This window comes from Arvicola amphibius, chromosome 5, assembly GCF_903992535.2.
Source record: "Arvicola amphibius chromosome 5, mArvAmp1.2, whole genome shotgun sequence".
Taxonomy (NCBI): Eukaryota; Metazoa; Chordata; class Mammalia; order Rodentia; family Cricetidae; genus Arvicola; species Arvicola amphibius.
The window spans coordinates 17800754-17827629 of record NC_052051.1 but is presented as its reverse complement, the minus strand read 5'-3'; the positions used below and the strand labels follow the sequence as shown (position 1 = coordinate 17827629).

Here is a 26876-nt window from a genome sequence, read left to right as displayed (position 1 = left end):
GTTTGCTTGCACACATGGTGTGTGTGTGTGTGTGTGTGTGTGTGTACACAGCTCACAGCCACAGTGTCACATCTAGTCAGAGGACACTTGCCTGAGTCAGTTCTTCCACCATGCAGGCTCAGGTTGTGAGGCTTGGCTACACAATCCTTTACCTGCTGAGCCATCTCACAGGCCCCAGGTTTGTCTGTCTGTTTATTTTGAGACAGTGTCTCTACAAAGCCCTGATTGCTCTGGAACTCACTATGTAGATCGGGCTGGCCTCAAACTTCCACTTGCCTCTGCCTTCCAAGTGCTGAGATTAAGGGTGTGCACCACGAGGCCCAGGTAGGTTTTCTGTTTTTTAAGAGTAAGAACTAACCAAATCTTGGGTCCCAATATTTTTTATATTGTTGTTTCTTATTGCACTACCCAGTTTTCTTGGTTCTAGGTATTGAAATGTTTTGTTTTAAGACAGAACGTTACTCTATATGTAGTCCAGGCTGGTCTTGAACTGAGATCCTCCTGTCTCCTGAGTATTACATCACACTTGAACTACAGTAGACTAATATATCTTTTTGAGACGTAATAGATGTTCATATTTTAACCTTGCTACCATTTTCTGAATGCCTAGTGAAAGACTTTTTTACAGACATGTTACTGATTGGCAGGAGACTGATATGGCAAGTTTATATCAGTTGTTTAAGACTAACCCTTAATTTAGTGGCACACACCTTTAATCCCAGCACTTGGTAGGCAGAGGCAGGTGGATCTCTGAGTTCAGGCCAACCTTGTCTACTGATCAAGTTCCAGGACAGCCAGGGCTACATAGAGAAAGCCTGTTTAAAAACAAAAATTCAAAAACCCAAGTTTACTCTTCTCTTGTGGTGTCTCCTATATTTCTTTGTAGTTGAGTTCCTGATTAGCAGTAGAAGTGGAAGGAGGGAAGCTAATTAAGAGTTCTTCCTAAAATACTTTTTAAATCTGAATTGAGTGGAAGCAGTAGAGATTATGTAGGTTTATGGAGAATCGGAGGCCAGCATAAAACCTTTTATTATACTTTTTCCATTCTCACCTCCCTATTTTGATAACATTGCCTTGGTGCAGATTCTAAAAACTCAGGTTGTAACAGTAAGCTTCCCAGTACAGTTACAGTCTGTCTTTTACTATCTGCTGGTAGAGATAGCCTGGACCCCGTGTACCTGGACTATTAGATAACTAAGAGATTCTTTGGTATTAAGATTGGAACTGGATTGTTAGAGAGTTGGTGGTAAAGAGGGAGCTGATATAGCAAGAAATTGGAGAATTGGGAAAAAACCTAGGTAAGTCCTCTTTCTCACTCTGAAACTTGTCCTGGCCCCTGGTTTTCTCAGCTAACCATTTTCTGTTTCTTAAACTATTACAGATTATATAAGAATGTGAAGGTTCATCTCTCTGTAGTATTTAAACTTCAGTGAGATTGCATGTATTCTAAAATGGATCTTTATTTTCTTTTTTTGTTTTTGTTTAAGATAGGGCCTCACTATGTAACCCTGACTGACCCCCGAACTCACTATGTAGACCAGGCTGCTCCTTCCTCATGAGTGCTGTGATTAAAGGCATGTACCACCATGCCCCAGGAGATCTTTATCAATGTTAGATTTGTAGTAGTGCTGTTATTGGTGTTATTCCTCACTGGTATTTCCTGCTAATGTTTTAAATTTTCCTGTCATTTATACACTATATTTGTAGCCTATAACTAGAGTTGGTTACATCCTTTCCATGTCTTAATAGAGCTTTCTGTTCTGTACCCATCTTCCCATTGTAAGACGAGTCACTTACCGTAAAAGAAAAGGGTCTCTATATCTATGTTTGAACTAAATAGGACCCAGGTATATGCTGTGTTCCTGCTTTTCTTCCTTTTAAAAATGTTTTTTTTTTGTTTTATGATCATGTGTATCCCTCTCTCTCTCTCTCTCTGTGTGTGTGTGTGTGTGTGTGTGTATGTGTACAATGGCAGATGTCCATGGAAGTCAGAAGCATTGGGTTCCCCCTGAGCTGGTGGTGAGCCACCTGATGTAGGTGCCAGAACTCAAACTTGGGTCCTTTCCTCTGTAAGAGCAGTCTGTGCTTTTAACCACCGATCTGTCTCTCCAGCCCCCTTTTCTGCTTTTTTAAGAATAAGTTTAAGGCCAAATTAATTTCTTAGAGCAATTTAGAAGACAGGCTGAAAAATGAAGATCCATCCATTGATGTGACTAATTTTCTAGCTTTTTACTAGAACTGTGGATTTTCAATTAAAGATGCCCAGATTTTGAAAACATTTAATAAATGAAAGACCATTTGTGTGTTTTGAGTTTTTTTAAACCATGAAAGTCAACATGCCTTATCAACATATTTTTTAAAGGCCACTATTTCTCCCCTAAAACACACAAAACATTTTTTAACTCAAAGACTGAAGACACCTGAGACTTAATCTTTTTTTCCATATCTTGCTTAAAGTGGCTAATTCAGCCTCCTGTGAAATAGTGATTTGGGGAATAAGAGTATCATAAGTAAGCAAGGTCAGGCCTGTACATGAGCTTATCAGAAGGTTGAGGCAAGAAGATCATCAAGTGAGTTCCATACCAACCTGGGAAATTTAGTGAAACCTTGTCATTGAATAAAAATGAAAGGAGACAGTGGTGCTTCCAAACAAGGCTGTAGCCACCAAGGACCAAAGTCCAGAATCCAGCATAGAGCATTTGGCACCATGAATCAAGCTCATCAGCATTGTTGTCCTTTTGGCAGTCTTGGTTATATGCTGAGAGCAAAAGGTGCCTGCTTGGTGGTACAGAGCCTTTGGTCTGTTGTCAAAAGAAGAGCACAAGCTTGTTGATCCCAGAATGAGTTCAGCCTGGAGACAAAGATACATTTTCTCTACTTGCACTGTGAGAGTGCCCAAGCATATGTACCACTTCCAGACCAGTCTCACTGACAAACACATCAAGGTCTTCTAAGTCAGTTTCACCAACAAGGATGAGGGCAACTCTACATGCAAACTCCACCTCCAGCTAGTCTACTGTGGTCTTTCGTCAGTATACATCTGTGCTCAGACATAGCCACATTCCTCAGATACAAGCTTAAGCTTGATGGCTCAGAATACCACATGGTGGCGGTGGCTGCTTCTTTACCTCTCTCAGATTTCATTTCTCTGTGACTAGTTGAGCCTAGGGAAATAAAGGAGGCCTCAAGGACCAGTGTAGAGACTTTGCTTCTCTGTGTCAGCTCATTCACTCCCTTTAGCCGCTCTTGTACTCTGGAGAGAAATAGACCCTCTCCCTCATAGTGTACACCTGTGTTACATGCCATAACCTTTCACCCACCCTGATGCTATTGACTGGTTTTGCACTCTTCATTTCAGAGTTCGTTTCTGTCTATATAAAAATGACTGTCAATACATGCAGCTCAGCATAGCACTTGGCCTAGTATTTGCAAGCCTCTAGGTTCAGTCTCTAGGACCACAAAAACAAAACAACCCCTAAACTAAAGCTTATGTTAATGAATTTGGGAGCAAAAGTACATGTTAATAGTTGTATGAGAAGATAGGTATTTGTGAGATAGTGAAAAAAAATTATACAGTCAAGAAATTTCCACAGTGGCTCATAAGTCTAGTTAATGCTGAATATTGAATTGTTTTGAATTTGTTATTTTCAAAACTCAAAGGAAATAAAACTCATTTAGGAGTGCTTCACTAGTGTCCATTAGATTAAATCTAATATATCTTAGAGACCTTACACCATTTATCAGGAAGAGCAGACTGCAAATTTAATAGTTAAATTGAAAGTAGATTATAGTAACTGGCAATTATAGAATGGCTCTAATTTTAAGAAATCCTTAAAGCCTTCAAAAGGTTTGTCATGGAAAAGTGGTTCTTAAAATATATGTGAAAAACTAGAAAGATGAAATCTTAATGCTGGATTTTATTGACCTGTGTAAAAAAATGCACATTAGAATTGTATTTAAATGTTATGCCACTTTTTTTTTGCATCAGTCTTTCTAATGCATAAGGTAAATAGGTTTTTACCCACTGCTGAGTAGATGCATAGAGTTTCAGGGAACTCAAATTTGAGTTCTTGAGCATTTGCTGAACAGCTTAATCTTTGAACTAAGTAATAGCTTTATTCCAGTACCAAGTCTAGTCTTCCCCTGTGAAGTGTACTTTAATATTTTATCTTAAGTCTTGTAAGGTGGGAGTGCTTTGCAGACATATATGACATGGCATGGTCCTAGTCCTGCTTCTAGAAGTTGATGCTATATATACCACACTGAAAATATGTTAGTGTGTCTTTTAGAAGCCCACATGGTACTGGTGTCCCATAAAGAGAAATGGGGGTTCCTGTTAAACCTCACTATTTTAATTGGCTAAGAAATGTATTTTGCTTCTTTAGATTAAAATACTCTGTTAGTCAAGCTACAAGGCTTACACAAGGGTGTGTGCTTGCATGCATTGTGTGTATGTTACTTGTGTATATATGATTTTGGAACTGACTACTTTGTGATAAATGATTTTTTTTTAAAGATCGGAACATTTAGCAGTATCATTTGTGGTGGTGCATGCTTATAATACCAATACATGAAGATGAAGGAAGAAAAATCAGGAGTTCAAGGCTATCCTTGGCTATATAATAGTTTGAGGCAAACCTTGGCTTTATGAATCCCAAGTTTATTTATAAAGATAAATTCTATCTTTCATTGAGGATTTACCTATTAGAGATAATTAACTGCCTTTACTGTGTCTTACCAGAATCTTGGTCCTTCTCTTTACATATTTAATAAGCCATTTAATCTTGAAGTCATCTTTTTCGATGGAATGACTGACTAGAGCTCAGAGAACTAGAGTTTGTTTCATTTAAAAGTATCATTTTTACTTACGTTTATATCTGTCATTTATGTCTGTCTGTCTATGCCATATGTGTAAACATGCCCTCTAAAGCAGGAGGGTGTGGAATCCCCTAGAGCTGATAATACCGAAGGTGGATGCTGAGAACCAAACTTTGATCCTCTGGGATAGCAGCAAATGTTCTTACTGATGAACCTCTCTCCAGCTCTACAGTGGTTAAGGGAGGGCTATAAGTAAACAGCAGAATACTGAGGACCCACTCTATAGAGGTCATTAAGTTAGTTGGGGTCTTGAGTTAGTAATAGTGTCGATTTGAGCGGAATAGGATTAGAACAGTGATAGTTCTTGGAGTATGGTTTCCTGACTGATCAGCTGTATTAGCATTGTCTAAGAACTTGTTGGAAATAGAATTTCTTGGGCCTTGCCTAGACCCACATCACTCCAATCTGTTTTTCAACAGAATTCTAGGTGATCTGATGCATCCTGAAGTTTTGGAGCCAGTGGACTAGAACTGTTGAGCCTCATACTTTTAGAAAGAATGAAAGATGTTTATAATTAACATGTTCATCAATCAAAGAGAGACTCTGGACTTCAGATAGTCTTAGATCAACACTTCTTAGCTAGATAGCCTTCAGCATGTCACAAATTACTCCAAAGTCCTCACATACAAGTTCAAAGTTGCATAAAATAATATTTATGTCTACAGCCCCTGCATTTGGGAGGCAGAATCAGAGGGATTGCAACTTTGAGCCAACCTGAGCCACCTACAAACCAATCTCAAGAAGTGGACAACTATCCTGGTACTAATAATATCCCCCATATCAAATTGTCGACAAGAATAAGATATTGACTGATCATCATAATTTTCTTGTTAGGTTCTATAATCCTGATGTTTTTGTGCAAATTCTAAAACTAGATTTGTAGTAACTTAGCTACTTAAAGCTATTCTCCCCCCCCCCCCCCCCCCACAAAAATCCCATCCCCACTCCCTGCACATGCAAAGTTCTATGGCTGGGACTCATTACTTGTGCAGTATTTGTGCTTCCTTAAGTTTGTAAAAATGAGGAAGGGGCTCTCTGATTTTTTTTAAATTTTTTTAGTTATAGCTCACTACTGTCCCAGAGAATGACCTGAATGTTTCAGCAGTCATTCATAATACCTCAAAGAAAGGTCTCTTGGTGGGATCATCAGTTGAATAAATGAAGAAACATATTAACATCTTGATACCTTTATGGCCAGACAAACTGTGGGTTTGGGGCTGTTTGAAGACCCTGACTATTGGGACTCCTGTGTGTAGTATAGGCAGACTGGAAGTTAACTCTATTATCCAGGCATTAAGAGCTCAGTTAATGGAAGCGAAGGAGGACAAGACTTCAGGAACAGGCTTACCCTAGATTGAATTGGCCTGAGAAGGTACATGTTCAGATTAGGTGAATCTCCCTCCTAGGAAAGGAGAAGCATTTGCAATGTAGGGATGTCCTGGTGAAAATGAGTCATATTACAGAGACTTATATGGAGGCAAGAGTAAAGCATTTTAACTTTAAGTGTTGTTTTTAAAAGAAGATGAGTTAGTAAAAATGGAATTCATTTGCCTTGCTCCAGAAGTAGACTTATACTTTGGTTGAGTATCATCTGCATTGACTTTCCAGGGACATTGTGCAGAACTAGTCTATTTTGTGATAACACATTTGTGTAGAGCATACCCCACAGGAAAATACTTCATCTTCAACAGTTGGATCAGGATGCTAGGTAGGGAGTCAGGACAAGGAATTCTCAATTGCCACTATGCAGAGGTCACACAGTAGAATGTTTTGATCCCAAGTTTCTAGATAGCAAAATCCTATTCTCTACGGTCAATATGGTGGCTGTTTATCATATTGGGCTTTTAATAGGGAAGAAAGTACACCCCCAACCTTACCCCCCTGAGGATATGGTATTGTGGAATAAATTTTTTGTACTCTGTAAAGATATGTCTTTGCCATGGTGCCTTATGATTGTCTTAATAAAGAGCTGAATGGCAGTAGCTAGCAAAAAGAGGTTAGGTGGGAGTTAGACTTCTGGGCAGGTGGGCGGGGGTGGGGTGGGGTGGAGGAGATGAACAGCAGTGTGAGACAGGTGCAAGGTGGAAGAGAGGTAAAAAGCTATGAGACAAACATACATTAATATAAATGGGTTAACTTGAGTTATAAGAGCTAGTGGGACAAGCCTAAGCCACATGCCGAGCTTTCATATAATAAGTCTCCATGTCATTTTTTTATAGATAACCACAATTTTTTAAAATATTTATTTATTTTATTATGTATACAATATTCTATCTGTGTGTAAGCCTGCAGGCCAGAAGAGGGCACCAGACCCCATTTTAGATGGTTGTGAGCCACTATGTGGTTGCTGAGAATTGAACTCGGGACCTTTGGAAGAGCAGGCAATGCTCTTAACCTCTGAGCCATCTCTCCAGCCCCCTCCATGTCATTTTTTTGTGAGCTGGTGGCCCAAAGAAAAATCTGGTACAGTGTGGACTATGCCCCTTAGAACCATATGGTAGGTATTCTTGAGAGGTCTTTAGCTGATCAACTGAGATGGGAGACCTGTCCTTAGGGTCCAGTTTGTCATAGTGATTTGAGGGGTGGTTTTCCTAAGGGGATTTCTTGCTTCTCACCATCCATCAGTCTGTCCACTACCACAGGTGTCTTTAGTCCCTTGTCATTATGTGAGCAATTTTCTTGAGCCCTTTCACCTTTCGTCACATAGTGAGTATCTAGCCCTAATTGTCAAGTGGGACATCTGTGTCACCTAATGAATGCTTCTGCATGTCACTGTCCATCCTAGTAGGTGGCACTGTACTTTGATGAGGGCTCCTTGGAACATCATGGTCATCCAATAGAATCAGTCCTCAGGGTCATGACACTGCCAGGTTCCATAGTTGTGCTTCCTGGCAGAGCTGAAGTGCAGCAGCTGTACCTGCTGTTTTCTATTGTAATACAGATATTTATCCTGAATAGGTTGTCATGTCAGAGCATGGGAAGCTGGCCTGCTATAAGAACTCCATCTGTGCCTGGACACCTGGCCTTCATTGGCATGCTCAGAACTTGGCTGTTGTAGCCTACCAGGCCTGCTCATGGCAGCTGGTAGCTGGTACAGCAGATGCCTAGTAATAGCTACAGTGTTGCAGATGCAAGGTAGTGCTTGCCCCCAACCCCTACCCTGCCTTCCATTTTATTGAATTTAAATTAGTCACATGTAACTGGTTGCTGTCTAAATAAAATGTAGATACAACGACTCTAAATAAAATGTAGATACAACCCAAGAGATAAAGTTTATATTTTGTTTGGAGTAACTTTGCAAGAACTCTGAATACCAGTACAAATTTAGTGTGTTAGAAGTCTGAATGAACTTCTCATCCGTATGTTTGCATTGCTTGATCCTAGATGATGTGCTAAGAGAATGACTTAGAAATTGAGGCGGGTCTTCATTTTACTTGTCCTCCTTAGTGCTAAACAAAAGAGAAAAATTTAAGATTCTCTGGATAGAATGAGTTATGTTATCTCAGTGTCCCTGAAACTATGAAGTGGTTTGTGCTTGTTTTATGTTCGGCAAAATAAGTTGGCTTAAATTTACACCATTTCATGGATCAGCATCCTTCAAAATGGTTACTGTTAGCTTATGACTTCATTTGAAATTCTAAACTACTAGCATGTTACCTGTACCAAGTACAATACACTATAAATGATAGCGAATCTAAGATTGTATCTGTTATTTTAACTCTTAGTAAAAGCAGATTATAATTATATTCCTTCCTGCGTCCTGGTCAGGGTTGTTTTTTTACTTGCCTGCCCATGTTGGGTAATAATTAGACTGAAATAATTAGACTCGCAATTTTTTAAAACATACTAATCCGCTGAAACAAAATGTTATTGTAGCCTTGGCTGCTGAGACCACTGGCAGTAGACATGTAAGATCTTAACAACTTGAAATAATTGTGTAAAGACTAGATATGAAATAGACCTAGTTTCCTCTAGGTTTAGCTTCAAATATAATCAGATTTTTGGAGAATAGGGTAGGAAGGTTAGAGGTGAAATAAATGGCAGATATTGCTATTACTCAAGCAATGCTTGAAGGGCTCTCTACATTTTCACCTGTCAATCCTGAAGCATAGGTTGTCAGGACTCACTTCTACTTTAGAAATTTAGATTCAGGTGTGTAATTTGTAACTAAATTATAGAGCAAGGAGTTTAATATACTGTTAGATGCCACAGCTTGAGTTAAACATGAAACAGCAAGGTACATGGCAGACTGAGTGGCACCTTTGGAATATCATGGCTGTAGTAAAATATCCCTTAGACTAAGTTTCTGTTTGCGATTAATCTTAAGTAATTTGATACTGGACTGTGGTGTTCTTTTTTTAATGTGTCTGTATGAAGGTGTCAGAAGCTCTGAAACTTGAATTGAAACATGTTGGTGTGTGTGTGTGTGTGTGTGTGTTTATTTTTAAGCGCACTCGCGACCCTCTACATGAGCTCAAATGGAATGCATGCATAACTGCCATTGAGTAACTGAATTCACAGTAAATAAGATTTTATGGTGATATAGTACACAGTAGTTGGCATCTTTAATTTCTTAGCTGTCATTCAAGTTTATTGCTGTCTTTTTGCATTTGATAGATATTTGGAGATATTGTGGAAACAATCATTTTCACAAAAAATTTAACAATATCTGTTCTTTGACAAATTTCAGGATACTTAATCTTTAAAGCCACTAGTATATTCTCTACAAACAAGTTTTTCACCATGCATGATAAGAGTTCTTTACTGGCTTCACTTTGTACTTCCTCCCTCTTTTGACCAGCATCGAGGTCACGTGCCCCACTATTGCCTTAAATACGTGGCTTCATTTAGACACATAGACTCACTTTTTTGGGCACAGCTTTCTGTTTTTTTTGTTTTTTTTTTTTTTTTTTTTTTTTTTTTTTTTTTTTTTTTTTTTTTTTTACTAGGGCCTCTTGTTCTTCCAGATTCTAGGACCTAAAGATGAGAATTTTCCTTTTCTCTTTCTCTACATTCTTTACACATATTGTTCTTAGAACTGGTTTCAGCTTTTATTTTCCTAACTGCACTTGCATGTTTTTTCTTTTTTCTTAGTCTCTTTGCTGTCACTGTCTTCTGGGCTGTTACTAGCTAGTGATTTTTCTTCTATACACTGCCTTTCAACTAGTTTTCCTTATTATGATTTATTTTTGTTCTTTTTCAGATTAAAGTAGCTGTCCACCTAGAGTAGAATACTCTGACCCTGGATTAATATTATCTATTAAACTTTATCTTTTGGCACCTACTGTGGTGACAAAGGTCTGTTATCCCAGCACTCAGGAGACAGAGGCAGGAAGATCTTGAGTTCTGCAGACAGCTTGAACTATATATAGCAAGACTTCGTTAATAACAACCCCAAGGGCTAGGATGTAACTCTGGTTTTAAAAAAACAGTTGCCAGCATAGAGCAACTTTGAATTTGAATTTGATCCTTAGCCCCAATTCTAAACAAAATAATTTTTCATTCTTTGCCTCCTTTGCAAATTCTCTCTTGCAATTAGGCTCTTTTTCTTCCTTTACCTTTACAAAATAACAAAAATATAAGGAATTGGGAAGGAGCATGCTTAGAGATTACGTTTATTATGTAAAGAATACACACTGCATATAACAGAGTAGTTTGATGCTACTATGTACCCATCATTTAACTTCAGTAACTGGCAACCTTTTGCTAGTATTGTTTTATCTGTCTTTTAACTCTTGATCCCACCCCAATTTACTCAGAAATACCTCTTCAGTATGCATCTTTAGAGGTTTTCTGTTTGTTTGTTTTGTTTTGTTTTGCTTTGATTTTTTTGAGTCAGGGTTTCCCTGAGTAACAGTCCTAGCTGTCCTGGAACTAGCTCTTGTAGACCAGGCTGGCCTCAAACTTACAGGGATTCACCTGCCTCTTCCTCCCGAGTGTTGGGATTAAAGGCGAGCCCACCACCACCCAGCCTGGTTGGTTGGTTTTTCGAGACAGGGCTTTTGTGTAGCCTTGGCTGACCTGGAACTCACTCTGTAAACCTGGCTAGCCTAGAACTCAGAAATTGCTCTGCCTCCCTAGTGCTGGGATTAAAGGTGTGCACAACCACTGCCAGGCAAGAGTTTTTAACTTCTCAGTTTACCTACTAATATACAAATCACCTCTTCAGTTAACTCAGTAGATTATTCAGTTTTTTAAATGTTAAATAACTATTTAACATCTGTTCTCTATGTGGGCAGTGCTACTTGTGTACTGATTCAAATCAACTTCTATAAGTTCTCAGATATCCAAGTCTGCCTTGTAGAACTCAACTGAATAGATTAATAGAATTCAACAAACATTCATATGTTTTATTACATTTTCATTAATTTGGATGGGGGCTATGGAAAATATGTTGTAGTCAGAAGACAACTTGTGGAAGTCATTTTGCACACAATTGCCAGGTTTGGCAACAGGTACTTTTCAAATTTTTTTTTAAAAATCTGTCACAATGTTTGTAGCATAGTTCAAGAACATACTAGATAGATATTGACTTTGCATTTGTATTTTTGGCCTAGCTCTCACTTGTGTACATGGTATTATTACCAACTGCCCTAATTTTCTCCCTGGAATGTTCTTAACATTTTAGAAAGCATTTGTTTCTAAGGCTGAAGACCTATTTTTAAAATTGATTTTGAATTTTGTACATTTCAGAAAGATAATGTATGTGAAAATCTAGTAGGAATTACTGAGAATTATTTCAGTCTTACTATTATTATTATTATTTTTTTTTTTTTTTTGGTTTTTTGAGACAGGGTTTCTCTGCAGCTTTTTTTTAGAGCCTGTCCTGGAACTAGCTCTTGTAGACCAGGTTGGCCTCGAACTCACAGAGATCCGTCTGCCTCTGCCTCCCGAGTGCTGGGATTAAAGGCGTGCGCCACCACCGCCCGGCCCTCTTACTATTATTTTAAAGTTCAGTGCTTTTTAGTGACTTATGTTTGTACTTGACAAAATAAATTCCATTTATTGATTGATTGAGATAGGGTCTTTCTCTAAACCTGGCTGTCCTGGAACTCTCTACGTAGACCAGGCTGGTCTTGACTCAGAGATTGTTGATATTAAAGATGTGTGTCATCACGCCAGCTTCAAAATAAATTTATTTATTTATTATGTATACAATATTCTGTCTGTGTGTATGCCTGAAGGCCAGAAGAGGGCACCAGACCTCATTGCAGATGGTTGTGAGCCACCATGTGGTTGCTGGGAATTGAATTCAGGACCTTTGGAAGAGCAGGCAATGCTCTTAACCTCTGAGCCATCTCTCCAGCCTCCTCAAAATAAATTTTAAAGTTTGCTAATCTTTAACTGTCTTTATTATAAAAATACTTCATTATGGGAAATAAGATGAAGTATACTCAAGTTCATAAATTTCTATATTTAAAAAATTATTACATTCATTATTTTGTTGTTTGCCAGTCTTTATTATGTTCATGGATTTGTTGAATTATAAACAGTAGTGCTCTTTTTCTTCCCTCTTCTCAGTTATTATTTTCCTGCTGTCTTAGGGTTTCTATTGCTGTGAAGAGACACCATGACCATGGCAATGGCAACTTTTATAAAGGAAAACATTTAATTGGGTATGACTTACAGTTTCAGAGGTTTAGTCTATAATCATCATAGTGTTATGCAGTGAGTAGGCAGACATGGTGCTGGAGAAGTAGCTGGGAGTTTTTCATCTTGTTCCACAGGCAAGAGACTGTGTGCCACACTAGGTGTAGGAGTGTCTAAGACCTCAAAACCTGCCTCCACAGTGACATACTTCCTCCAACAAGGCCACACCTACACTGACAAGGCCACCCCTCCTAATGGTGCCACTCCCCGTGGACCAAGCCTGTGGAAGCCATACCTACCTATTCAAAATCATCATACCTGCTATATGCCTTTGAGACAAAGTAATAGCTAATTTCTGGCTATAAACAAAACACCTGTTTTAGTTCATGTTGTAGTTCTGGTGCATAAATCGTCATTTTTATGACCTGAAGTAAATTTCACTAATTTTATCTTTATTGACTAAGCATTTTAAGATGGAAGACTAGAGATTTTGAAGTTGGATGGATGTGTACATTGCTTGGAAGATTTGAGTTCACCCTTCCAACACTTTATTCCCGTTTCTGTGGGATGGGAATTTCTTAGAACTAGGGACATGATCTTGCAAATGTTGATGTTTCTCTTTCCTTGCGGCCTGGTATAGAATAGATACTCAATTATTCCAAGTATCATTTCTTTAGCTGCAGGTCAGCAATACTTAATCTATACTTAATCTTGTTGTGAAGCATGTTACTTCAAATTTAGTTGATTAAGCTGGGCATAGTGTTACTTGCCTTATAGTACCAACTTCTTGGAAGACTTAACTAAATTCAAGAATTCATTTTAAAAAGGTGTTTCATAAAAATTCATCCTGAATTACAGTCATCTGAAGACTAAATTGGGTGGTGGAGGATTTACTTCTAAGATGATATCTTCATGTGGCCGTTAGAAGTAAGCATCAGATCCTCACCACATCTGTCTTGAGTGTGCTGCTAGAGAGAGAGCAGGAGGGACGTTCCAGTGCCTTTTACTATGTTGCATGCTATATACTGATATTTACTTGTAGACATTCATGAGAGGGTACATGTGCATTTTCAGGTCAATATCAGATGTCTTCTTTGGGCTCTCTATCTTATTTTTTAAAGATATATTTTATTCATGTGTATGTATGAGTATAGCTGCCTTTGGAGGCCAGAAGAAGGTGTTAGATCTCTAGGAGCTGAAATTACCGGACATTGTGACCTGCTCCTAACATGGGTACTATGAACGGAACACCTGTGTCTATCTTAAAGAGCAACAAGTACTTTTAGAACTGAAATTTCTCTCTAGCCTCTTTTCACCTTTTTTTTTTTTTTTTTTTGAGGTAGAATCTCTCACTGAACTGGGAGTTCTAGAGTTCTGTCTGGGTCTCCCCAGAGCTGGGATATAAGTGCACAGCAATAGGCCAGATTCAGAGATACACAGTATTATAAGTCTCCCTCATGTGATCTTAAATAGACAATAGAGTAAATGGGACTAGGAAGAGAACCATTGTGACTGGGGATAAGTATGGGAAATGGAGTGGATATCAGAGTATTTTATATGCATGTATGAAATGTTACAGTTCAGCCTAGCCTAGGATGTAGCTCTTTGGTAGAGTATTTCCCTAATACTAGCAAAAAGTGGGAGAGACAATGTAATAATGAAACCCACTATTTTGTGCAGTCAACATAAATCAAAACAAAGTAAAGAATGCCTTTGTAATAAAACTGGGGGTAGGGTGAACAGGTGATATTTTGGTAATTTTTTTCTCATACCAAGAGAAAAATTGATTAAATTTAGACACCTTTTTCCTTAAGACTTGTTATGGGGGCTACAGAGATAACCTAGTAGATAAGAGCACTGACGGTTCTTTCAGACACCTGGGTTTGAATCCCAGAACCCACATGGAAGCTCATAACCATCTGTAACTTCAGTTCCAGAAAATCTGATGCCCTTTTCTGATCTCCACAGACACGTATTACATGTACATGGCACGCAGACATACATACAAGCAAAATACCCATGCACATAAATTAGAATAAATCTTTTTTGAAGAAAGGCTCATTATGATAGTTTACTTTTATAAACCCCAACACTTGAGTGTCTGATGTAAGAAGGAGGGTATATTCATAGTATCATAATACATGTGGCCAAAAATTGCAACCCAGAAATATATAATTTGTACAACTCAATAGTAAGATGCATACAGATTCACACAGAAACATATACAAATACATCAGTGGGTGAAATTGAAATAGATACTTGAGCAAAGTATGTGAATAGTCAATAAGCACATTTAACATTACTAAATCATTACAGGGATTCAAACCACAGTGAGGGGACTCCAGGTAAGAACATTAGTTCTTACTAAAGAGGACCTAAATTTGGATCCCAGGACTCCAGCTCCAGAGGATCTAATGCTCTTATGGCTTTTATGGGGATCCAGCAAACTTACACACACACACACACACACACACACACACACACAACACACACACACACACTGCATTTACATCCATGCAGGCAAAACACTCATTTATAAAATAAATCTTTAAAAAACACAGTGAGGTAGTATATATATCTTAGTCACTATTCTATTGCTGTGAAGAGACACCATGACCAAGGCAATTCTTATAAAATAAAGCATGTAATTATGGATTTACTTACAGTTTCAGAGGTTTAGTTTATCATCGTCATGTCAGGAAGCATGGCAGCAGGCTGCAGGCATGGCCCTGGAGAAGTAGCTTAGAGCTACATCCTGATCCACAGGTCAAGAGAAAGACAAGGGCTTTTGAAATCTCAAATTCCACTACTGATACACACCTACTCCAACAAGACCACACCTCCTAACATTTTAAATAGCTCCACTCCCTGATGACTAAGCATTCAAATAGATGAGTCTATGGGGGTCTTTTCTCATTCAAACCACCACAGTATACCTTTCAGAATAGGAAAACTGTAAGACAATGATTATATTAGCCAGGCATTGTGATGCACTTAGGAGGCAGTGGTGGGTGAGGCCACTTTGATTTCGTACAGAATTCAGGTCAGCCAGAGTTGTGTAGCAAAACTTTGTCTTAAATGTCTTATAGAGAAACAAACAAATAGAAAAGCCAAGACTGATAATTTTAGATGTTGCTGATGATTTATGGCATCTTAAAGCTCAAATGATTGTTTATGGACATATATGTTAGTACAGCCACTTAGGAATGTGTAATTTAGTACTTTAAGTTAAAAGTACTCTTCAATTGACCTGGCAGTTTTACTTCATTTAGAAACAAATGTCCACCACCAGCATGTGAATCATAAATTACAGTGTGTGTGTGTGTGTATACTGATGTCATTATATATATGATGTTATATCAAGGATGTCACTCAGCAGTAAATGAAATCATGGAGTCAGCTTAGTGGTAGAGTACTTGCTTATCATTTATAAGTTCATGGATTTGAGGCAGGATGATGGGATGTCTTTGTGAAATCTTCCTACCAGTAGTGTGTTGCCGTTTGAGTTCTGTTTCTATATCCCTTTGTTAAGGTAGGCAGGCAAAAGATAACATGATTGCTTATAACTGACTTTTCTCTTATGCTTTCAGATTCTCACAAACACAAAGATAAACACAAAGATCGAGAACACCGGCATAAAGAGCATAAGAAGGATAAGGAAAAGTCTAAACATAGCAACAGGTAAGGTTTGACCAACAGGGCTTATCACTCAATTGGGAGCTTGACTCCCATGGATAGGTATCAGCTGGTATAGGTCAGTACCATGGCTATTTGCTGGAGTTGTTAAAGAGAATACTTTGATAATTCAGACCTCATTTGGGATGTTCTTGTTTAGACCAGTTGTACAAAGCAAGCACATTGAGTTTTCTTTAATATACATTTCATAATAGCTAAAGTATAGATCTATTGTAACATGCTGCTTAATCAAACATGCAGAACTTGCCTTGGTAAAAAAATGATTTGATATCATTGTTAACTAGATTTTAAAACTATATTTGTATTTTAAACATATTTTAAGACTACTTCACTAGTTTGTCTTATTGACAACAGACAAGAGAGAATTTCTATCATTTTGTAATATAATTATGAATCATTAAAATAACCAGTTTAATTTTCCCTAGTGAAAGACATTTCTTTCCAAATCATGTACCTCTCCTTGTTTTTCTACTACACAATCATTTCTTAAAACTTGATCAACTATTTTATTTTATTTATTCAAAATTAATCTTAGCAATTGAAATGAGTTTTGGTTCTTATGTATCTTGCCTTCTCCAGCTAATAGTAATATGTACCAAAGTAGATTTGAGAGCAAAGAATATTGCCAAAGACCCTCATTTCATGATGATACAAAGGATATAATAACTACACATGCTGTTATAATATTATCAGAGCCTCAAAATATGCACAAACATAAACTGATAGAATTTTGAAGGGAATTAATAATTATAGCCAATGCCTTCATGCCCAGCCTAAGTTTAGGCAGGTTTTGGTATACACTTTTTAAAATATACTTTTATTTTCATGGAAATAATAAATTAGTAGCCTTTTTGCCAGAAAACTTTGAAAGGACTTGATCTGAGTTTCTATGACTAGTTTCTAATTCATATGTGGTTAAGTTTAGGATAGTTAGCTAGATGTCTTATAAGGAAGCTTATGTTTTGACCATTCCGCAGACAGTTTTTGCAGTAAAGCAAGTGAGTAAAGGTTATACTCTACTACTGTTCAGTGTATTATGTTCCTTAAACATAATAATTTGACTGCTGTGGTTCCTAGTAGTCAGTTTCTTTAGTGACTGTTATCTTCAATGCTGTTATTGTCAGGGAGCATGAATTTGGAATGTATTTCTGTGTCCCTCGTCTAGATAGTAGCATTGATTATTTGTCATCAGATTGCACTTGGGACCCAAGTCCAGGAATTAACATTTCTGTGCAATAATAGTACTATAAATAGGAGAGCCACATTTCTTTGTCTTGGTGCTGTGGACACAAACCTGATAGGATCCCACTTTGGTTATTTGATTTCATTCAAAGAGCAAAACAAGGCAGCAAATATTGAAGATGATTTTCCCCCCCTGTGGACAAGGAGCTTGAGGTCATGTGTACAAAAGTCATAACATTATCCAATAAGGAAAGGTTGTGACTTCAACATTCCAGTAGATTATTCCTTAAAATCAAAACAAAAAACTAAATAAACTTCCTGCCTAAACAAAGTGTATAGCCAACTTACCCAAATATAAGCACTGTCCCCCTAAGCATGTTGTAGGTTCCCTAAGTTTTTGTTTTGTTTTCTTTGTTTCTCAAGATAGAGTTTCTTTGTGTAACAGTCCTGGCTGTCCGGAAACTAATTTTTAAAGATGAGTCCATGTCATTTTGGATTCTAAGTACCTCAGACTTACTACTAAAATCACTAGTTACGTCAAATTCTGGTCTTAGAAAAACCTCATATCTGTCTCCTGTTTCTTTTGTTTTGTTTTTGCCTGTGATGTTGCACAAACATTTACACCAGTCAAATAAAATTATTACTTATATACTTTATTTTATTAGATTTATATGTATGATATGGGTGTTTTGCCTATATGTATGTATTTATAACATATGTTGTACCTGGTGTCCCCAAAGATCAGAAGAGTTTGCTTTTATGTAGGAGACTTAAGTGTTTAGACTTTGTTATAGGGTTTCATTTTATTATAGTACTTTTAAAATAGAAGCTAGTAATATCAAAGCTATGCATATTATGTATGATCAATTTTAGGCTCAGCAACATATAAAGGATGAAGTTCTTTTTTATATTTATCTATTATGTGTACAGTATTCTACCTGCATGTATGCCTTCATGCCAGAAGAGGGCAACAGATCTTACTGTAGATGGTTGTGAGCTACCATGTAGTTGCTGGGAATTGAATTCAGTACTTCTGGAAGAGCAGCCCAGTGCCCTTAACCTCTGAGCTATCTCTCCAACCCCAAGGATTAATTTCTTTACATTGGTTATAGGATAAAATTTTGGTGAAATGTTGCAGTTTAGTAGAAACATACAAGAACACAGTGAGAAGAATGATAATATTAGTAAAGAAATGTTACTCTGCCATCAGCATTCTCTGCCATTCAGCATTCATTAGCTGTATAATTCGTATAGATAACAGCTAATGAGAGCTGGAGGGGAATGTAAATAAGGGAAGAGTATGTAAACAGGGCATAGTGGGCATTTCTCCTCATCTGTAATCGTACCTGCATTCCTCTTAAACCTGCTTAGAACCCAGATGGTTTTCTTAGCTATGGCTACTTTTGTGCATAGAGGTGGGTGTAACAGTAGGTAATCTGACACATCTTCTGTGGCTTGGTTTAATTTAATGCCATTACTTTTTGTCTTGTTTTTGTCTTCTTTATAGACAAGTATCCTTTTAGGAAACAGCTTCAGAGGAGACTTTTTTGGCCTCTTGAGATCATTACCAGTGAAGCCTGCCTTTTCTGCTCTGAGTGAAAATAGTGGCAAATGATCTGATGAACCTCATAGGGTTGACTATCCCTATTGGTTGGGCTTTGTTAGCACTCCTGCACCTGGGATGAACTCCCACTTCTTGTCATTGAATTTGAGTTCTGTTTTGCTTAGCTATGGAATCCATCAGCTCTTTTCAATGAGCAAATGACTTAACTGTTAAGCCAGATATATGGAAGAAAATAACTATATTGTTCTTTAGCATGTAGTTTTTGCTGCTAGTCTCTGTTTCTGTCTACATTTACATTCAAAAACATTTTTCATAGTCCTGTTGGCATCTGTCAGGAATACTCTGCTTGTATACTTAGAGTAGTCAAAAATATTTCTTAATAGTTGTATAATTTGATATAACACAAAATCCGCTCTGGTTTAATTATTTAGATTATATCCATTTTCCCATTTTTCTTGTTTTCTTTTTCCTTTTGGTTACTACGATGAGTACTAAAAAACATCTTTGCCTGTAACATTTTTATAAGGAAATTTCTAGAAGATAGAGCCTATATGAACATGTTTCATCATTTTAATGGCTCTTGGCTTTTAATGTAAGGTTTTGCTTTCCAAAATAGGAATATTATTTTTTCAGTGCTACTGGTATGACCACATGTCTCTTTCAAAGCAAGACTTGGAAGTAATGAACATAGAACTCGTCCTTAATTTCAGATCGGTCTTTTTTTATTATGAGGAAGAGACACGCAGGGCTTATAAACTTCATGTGGAAGTAACTTAGTTCTTCCTAGTTAAAGCGTGGGAAAACGTTGAATATATTGGGCTATTCACTTATGACATTTTGTCTTGAGTCTGGCATAGTCACAAAATTAGATTGAATTCTCTTAGGTTAGATGTGACTGTTAGAGATAGAACTTTTATTTTATTTTTTGTTATTAGGGAGTTATAGAAATAACACTAGACTTGCCATATATTTTGTCACATTTAAAGAATATCCTGGATTTAGTCACTTGCAGAGCTTCCATTATGTAGTGCTGTGGAATTTATCTACCTAATTTAGAAAATCTTAACTTCCCTTCTTTTAATTTTAAATCTGTTTTTCTTGGATAAACTGGCCCCAAGTCTGGAATGCCTTCTCTGACATCTCTGAGCTTTCTCACTTGTTCGTTGAGACATTCCCCACACCCCTTCTGCCATGGAGCTGCTTGTTTGCCATGTGACTCTTGTGGGCTTCTGTTGCAGAACATGCTGGCATAATTCAACAGCATGACTTTCTGTCTTCCTCTTCTCTCTACCTTCCTCTGGCAGGTACCAAGATTTTCTACTTGTGTGCTCTTAAGCTTCTTTCTGAGTCTGTTTCTAAGTTCTTTTATTAATTAGAGTAAGAACCCAAAAGTAGGGAACCCCCAAATTCCCAGGAAATATGTGGCAACTGTGAGTCTAAAGAAGCTTCTGTGAAGACAGAAAACAGGTGGTTATGTTCAGGACTTTTGCAACACAACCTTATTTCTAAGGGACTTGATTGACTGCTGAGTCAGCAGGTAAAGGGGCACCATCTCTCAGGTCTCGTTTGACCTGTGCCATCCTCACAGAGTCATGAATGAAGTAAGATTATGCCATGGAATATTTTCTCTCTCCCAACTAGTTTTCCCTGTGTTCCTAATACAGCAGTGCAGTTGCATACTAGGTACATTTCTTTGTCCCTCTGGTTCATCCTGGGCTCCTGTCCCAGCAACAGCTTGTACCAAGGAGCTGAAGGGAGATCAAAACAAAATCCAGATTTTTTTTTTTTTTTTGTGTGTGTGTGTGTGTGTGTGTGTGTGTTTTCTGGTTAGTTCACCAAGTGAACTAACCCAGGTGTTAGACCTCTGATAACACCAGCAAGTCTTTGAACTTTTTGTCAGGACTATCTAAGCATTACAAGTTTTGATTATGTCTTTTAAGTTGATCTTGTGGTCATAACTCTTATGTCTTATTTTTAACAGTGAACATAAAGATTCTGAAAAGAAACATAAAGAGAAAGAGAAAACCAAACATAAGGATGGAAGCTCAGAAAAACATAAAGACAAACATAAAGACAGAGACAAAGAAAAACGAAAGGAGGAAAAGGTACATAACTTTCCTTTACGGGGAAAAGGAGAAGTTAGATTCTACTTTTATTTTGATCACTTTAGAAGCTGGTAATGAAAGTACCTCCATTGTGTGTGCCTTTGCCATGGGGAGTACAGCAGTCTGTAGGAGGACTTGAGAGGTAGCGGGCAGCACTGTAGTCACTGCCTGGCCTACTGCTTCTTTGCAGGGTACTCATTAAACTTACCACTCCGCCCCAAAGATTTTAGAGTCAACCTGTTCAAACTATGAAAACCAAATTATTTACCAACCGGGTCTTTCACAATACAGTAAACCTTTTATTTTTTACTATAGTGAGGATATAGTGTTTCTGGAAACACCATCTTTCTGAAATATTAGGAAAGATTTGTTTTTGGAAGAAGGCCTCAAGCTTTATTGGGTCTCCTTTTGATAAAGATTGAAGATTCTGGGGTTGGGTATGTACTTGGTTGGTAGAGTGTTTTATTAGCATGCAGGAAGACTATGGTACATGCCTATAATCCCAATATTTGAGAGGTAGAGACAGGAGGAGTAGAAGTTCAGTCATGTTGGGCTACAAAGTGAGTTCAAGGTGATTTCCAGTCTGAAATGTATACCCTGACTCAAAATAAAGGTTGAAGATTCTTAAATGAAAAAACAGACATGGTGGAATATAGAATGTGGAACAAGACCTCTCCTAGACCTCTCCTGACTTGTTGTCCCCATCTTTCCCTGAGGTAGCCAATGTGTTGTTTTGTTCCTTTCCAAAGAGACTGATGGAACTGAGAGGCATCCATTTGTGTTTATGTCAAGATTTCTGAAAGATTTATTTTTTTCTGACTCATGCAAAAAATGAAATTGAAGGAGATAGGGGAAATAGATAATACTCTGCCTCATCCAAAGAGGGCAGGAGAGGACTAGTCTGTTCTCTTTTGATTTTGGTATTTGTTCTTTTCTCTGCACTGCTAGCAGCAGATTTTGAGTAGTGAATATATTTATTGGGGAAGTGAAATTACTATTATTTTAAGATTAAAAAGTTGCTATTTTAGTAAGACCTTTCTTGGTCCATTTTACCTAGCATTGTCAAAAACCAAATTTGGGGAAAATCAAGGTCTTTAGTTGACTCACCTTAGTTTTGCTAACAAGAAGAGCCAGTCCAGGATACAGACGCTCTAAAACAGCCTGGCATGGCCTTAGCCTTCCTGAACAGTCAACCGCTATGATTATCAGCCCAAGATATGTACAATATTGTTCCTGTCAACATTCTGTCTTAGAGATGGGTAGGGACTCATGATGCCTCATTCCTTCAAGACTTACCATCCATTAAAGGTTATTAGAGGAAAGAGGCATTTTCTCCAGTGACCTGGTTACTGGTAATGTGCCTGTACTCCTGTAAGCAACCTTAGTGAGACACCCAAAAGGAAAGAAGACAAGACATGGTAATGGAAACAACTGGACTGGGGAGATGAGCCGTGCATAGATCATATACTTGTATAAATGTCATAATGAAACCTGTTTTATATATAATTAATATATGCTAATAAAAATTTAACACCACCCCCAGTTGATGGTAGTATTCTTGAGTAAGAAATTTGTTTTCATATTTAATACTTTCCAAAGCATGTACTGAATTGTTGTGGTTTTTACCTTGCAGATTAGAGCAGCTGGGGATGCAAAAATAAAGAAGGAGAAGGAAAATGGCTTCTCTAGGTAAGATTTTATGCTATGGTAGCTTATTTTTTTCTGGGTGACTCCACCTGGTTGGTGTCTACACTTTTCCAACACATAATTGACCTACCCAACTTAATGGTTCAAAATAAAGTCAGTAGTAAGAGAACTTGATTTAGGCCAGCTTGGGTTTTTACAGTTCTAGTTAGTGAGACTGAACAGCACTAATCCAGAAAGTTTAGAAATTGAGAAGACTGACAGAAAAAGATATTTAAAAGTTGAGGTATATGCATGCCACAAAATTTGCCATTTTAGAGTGTATCTAGCTTATAGGGTTTTACTGTATCCACAATGTAATCTCACTATTCCCCAATATTTCAAAAGAAACTTCTTGCTAGTAATTATGAAATTTCTTAGTCACTATGAATTACTCCTTAATACCGTAAGGCTTATATATAGAACCTTATTGGACTTAATTTTAAGAATAAGTATATATTTAGGTAGATGTATATAAATGTATACTAACTACCTGTAGCCCATTTTTACTGTCTGTACTTTTTCTGTTCTTTTTCCTCATTTTAAGTACCCTCAAGTAAGTTCCAAAGTTCTTTCTAGATTCAGAAGACCACTTAAAATCACATTATGTATTCTCATGCCTTCCACAGAACAACAGAATGGATTTGTTAGGGATTGTTTGACATATTTACCTTACTGACTGAGTCAAAGAGTTGAGAGGTTTGCTTCCTTGAGTCTTTGAATTTTCAGTTTTATTTGATAAAGATTTTGAGACTGTGCCAAGCATGTATCCAGGTAGTTCAGAGAAAGAGAACCAGGTGTCCTCTGCAGGGATGTTTTATAACCGGTTTAAGAATGCAGAAAAGGTCAAGGAAGTAACAAGCTACTCTTGGTATTCTCTTTCTTAGATAAATTGATTGAGATTTGTGATAACTAGTTTCTGTCCAGAGACCATGCAAGACTTCTGTTAAACTAAGATCTCAATAGATTTTTTTTGACTCAATTTATTGTCTTGAGTTCATTGACAGATTGTGGGATGTTAGAAGGGTCAGGAACATGTTCTTCTAGGCACTGTCCTCCGATTTACTTTGCTGCAGCCACTTGCAACCCAGTGAGTCTTGTGGAGAATCTAGATGCTTCACTAAAACTTTTCTTTCTGGTAAATTGTTTTAGAACTTCTTGAAGTGTAGCAAACCCTCACCTGCTTTAAAAGTCATCAATCGGATTTCTATAGTGGCCTTACCTTTACATCCTCGCTAGCATTTGTTTGTTTTGTTTTGTTTTTTCTTTTTGTTAGCTGTTCTGACTGGAGTGCTTTTTAATGTTAATTTCCCTAATGCCTAAGGACGTTACTTTTTCAAGTATTTTTTGCTGGTTGTATTTTGATACTATGTTCACTTGCTCATTTATGATGTTTTTTAGTGTTCTTTGTGGATTATTGTCAGAAATACAATTGGGACATACTTTCACCTATTGTAAGCTGTCACTTTTCTCTTGGTTTTTTGTTTGTATACAGGTGCTTTCTAATTGTGTGCAATTACTTCATAAGCTATAAGGGGTTCTTTCCAGAAAGTTGTTGCTTATTCCTATATCTATTTTGAAAGTGTTTCCCTCAGACAGTTTAGAATTTTAGATACTACATTAAGGCCCTTGATCTGTTTTTAGTTAATTAAGTTTTTTCAGCATCATTTGCTGAAGAGACTGCCTTTTTTCAGTGCTTTTGATGCCCTTGATGAAAAATTAGGTGGTTGTAGCTTTGTGGGTTTGTTCTGGATCTTTTTTTATTCTGTTGGTTTACCTGCTTGTTTTATGCTATTTTTGTTACCATGGTCTTTAATAGAGTTTGCGATTAGATACTATGCCTCTAGTGTTCTTTCTGCGTAGGACTGCTTTGTCTGTATGGGATCTTTTATACTAACACAAATTTTAAGGTTTTTTTCTAATAATGTGAATATTGTCATTGGAATTTAATGGGGATAACATTGACTCTGTAGATAACTTTTTAAAAAATATTTATTTATTTATGTATTATATATATACAATATTCTGTCTGTGTGTATGCCTGCAGGCCAGAAGAGGGCACCAGACCCCATTACAGATGGCTGGGAATTGAACTCAGGACCTTTGGAAGAGCAGGCAATGCTCTTAACCTCTGAGCTATCTCTCCAGCCCCCTGTAGATAACTTTTTATAATATAGTTAGGTTCACAGTACTAATTTTACCAATGTGCAATCATGGATAGTCTTTGCATTTTTTTAATGTTGTTTTCACTCTATTCAGAGTCTTAATGCTCATTGTACAGGTTTTTCTTTCACTGCCTTAGTTAGATTTATTTCTACTAGAGTATTTGCTTTTCTTTGCTGGCCTGGAACTTGCAATGTAGGCCAAGTTAGCATAGAATTCACAGAGGTCTTCTTACTCTTCCATTTCCTCTTGAGTAATGGTATTAAAGACGGGCATCACCATATATCTATTGTGTGGTTGTTTGTGTGCACAAGCGCATAATACATACAGACAACATGCTTTACATGACATACCCACAGTACCCAGTGTAGCTTCTAAGAATCAGTTCTCTTTCCACTATGTGGGTTCCAGGTGATGAACTCATTATCGGGATAAATAGCAAAGCACCTTCATCCACTTGACGACCTTAGTTGTGTTTTTGTTTAGTTTTGGTTTTGGGTTTTGTTTTTTTGTGAGACAGGGTTTCTCTCTGTAGAATAGGCTAGCCTCCAACTCAGAGATTCACCTGTTTCTGCCTCCAAGTGCTAGGATTAAAGTACTTGTGCTACCATTACCTGGCTTGTTTGTTTTAAAACTATTATTAGAATAGGGACCCACCTCCTCCAGTTTACATCTTGGCAAGTTCATTATTGGTATATAAAAAAAATACTGATTTTTGTGTGTTATTTTTGACAGTGTTTATCAGATCAAAGAGTTTCCTGGTGGAGTTTTAAGGATCTTTTAATAATGCTTTGATTTCTTTTTTTCATTTTTGTATCCCTTTTGTTTCTTTCTCTTGCCTTACTCTTTGGTTCTGATTATAGGGGAAATGTTTTCAGTTTTTCTCCATTTAATATAAAATTTAAGTTTGTCATTATATATATATTTTCATATATATATCCTTTTATGTTGAGGTATGTACTTTATATTTTCTTTAGAGCTTTTATCAGGAAGTGCTGTTGAACTTTATCAAATGCCTTTTATGCATCATTGATCATGTGATTTCTGTCCCCCAGAAGTCTGTATATATGCTGTAACTGCATTTATTGACTTGTAGGTGTTGAACTATCCTTTCATTAGCCGTGTATCATCTTAAGTCTTTTCTTGAATTTGGCTTGTAAATATTTGAGAATTTTTCATCTATATTCGTCCGAGAAATTGATTTATAATTTTATTTCCTTACTTGGTTTTGATATCTTAGTAATGGTGTTTGCTTTTTCTTTTTTGATCAGCTTGAAGAGTATTGGTGTTACATCTTTAAAGAGCTGGTAGATTTTGGCAGTGAACTTATCTAATTGTGAGCAGTTTATTGGCAGACTCCTGCTACAGTTTCTTTCTTGTTATACATAGATCTGTTTAACTTGTTTATAGCTTCTTCATTTAATTTTGGTAAGAAACATATATCTAGGAATTTAATGTTATACTTTGTGTGGGGGGGTGTGGAGCAGGGTTCAAGACAGGTTCTCACTAGTATCCCTGACTACTGTAGACCAGGATGGCCTCTAACTCAGAGATTCAGGATTACAGGCATGTGCTACCATGCTGAGCCTTTTTTTTTTTAAATTAGTTTTTTAAAGATTTATTACATACATATGCTCCTGTATCTGCATGCACACCTACAGGCCAGAAGAGGGCATCAGATTCCATTATAGATGGCTGTGAGCCACTATGTGGTTGGGAACTGAACTCATGACCTAGCTACAAGGGCTGCCAGTTCTCTTAACAGCTGAGCCATATCACCAGCCCAATGCTCAGCTTTTATCTGTTGTTTTATTAGGATTTACTTTAATTTTATTTGTATGGGTATTTTGTCTGCCTACTTGACTGCTGGTCACAGAGTTGAAATGAAGGCATCAGATCCTCTGGATCTGGAGTAAATATGCTGCCGGCCATGTTTGAAATTGAATCTGGGTACTCTGGAAGAATAGCCAGTGATTTTTAACTGATCAACCATTTCTCCAATCATACTTAAAGAT

At 37.2% G+C, this 26876-nt stretch overlaps 1 protein-coding gene across 1 annotated transcript in view; it reads left to right on the top strand.

Annotated features, from left to right (window-relative positions):
- Top1 (DNA topoisomerase I) overlaps positions 1-26876 on the top strand; it is an 81103-nt gene that overhangs the window by 6350 nt on the left and 47877 nt on the right. The window contains exons 3-5 of the mRNA XM_038330092.1: positions 16059-16149; positions 20892-21015; positions 22649-22704. Coding sequence (XP_038186020.1) covers positions 16059-16149; positions 20892-21015; positions 22649-22704 — 271 coding nt within the window. The remainder of the gene's footprint in view (positions 1-16058; positions 16150-20891; positions 21016-22648; positions 22705-26876) is intronic.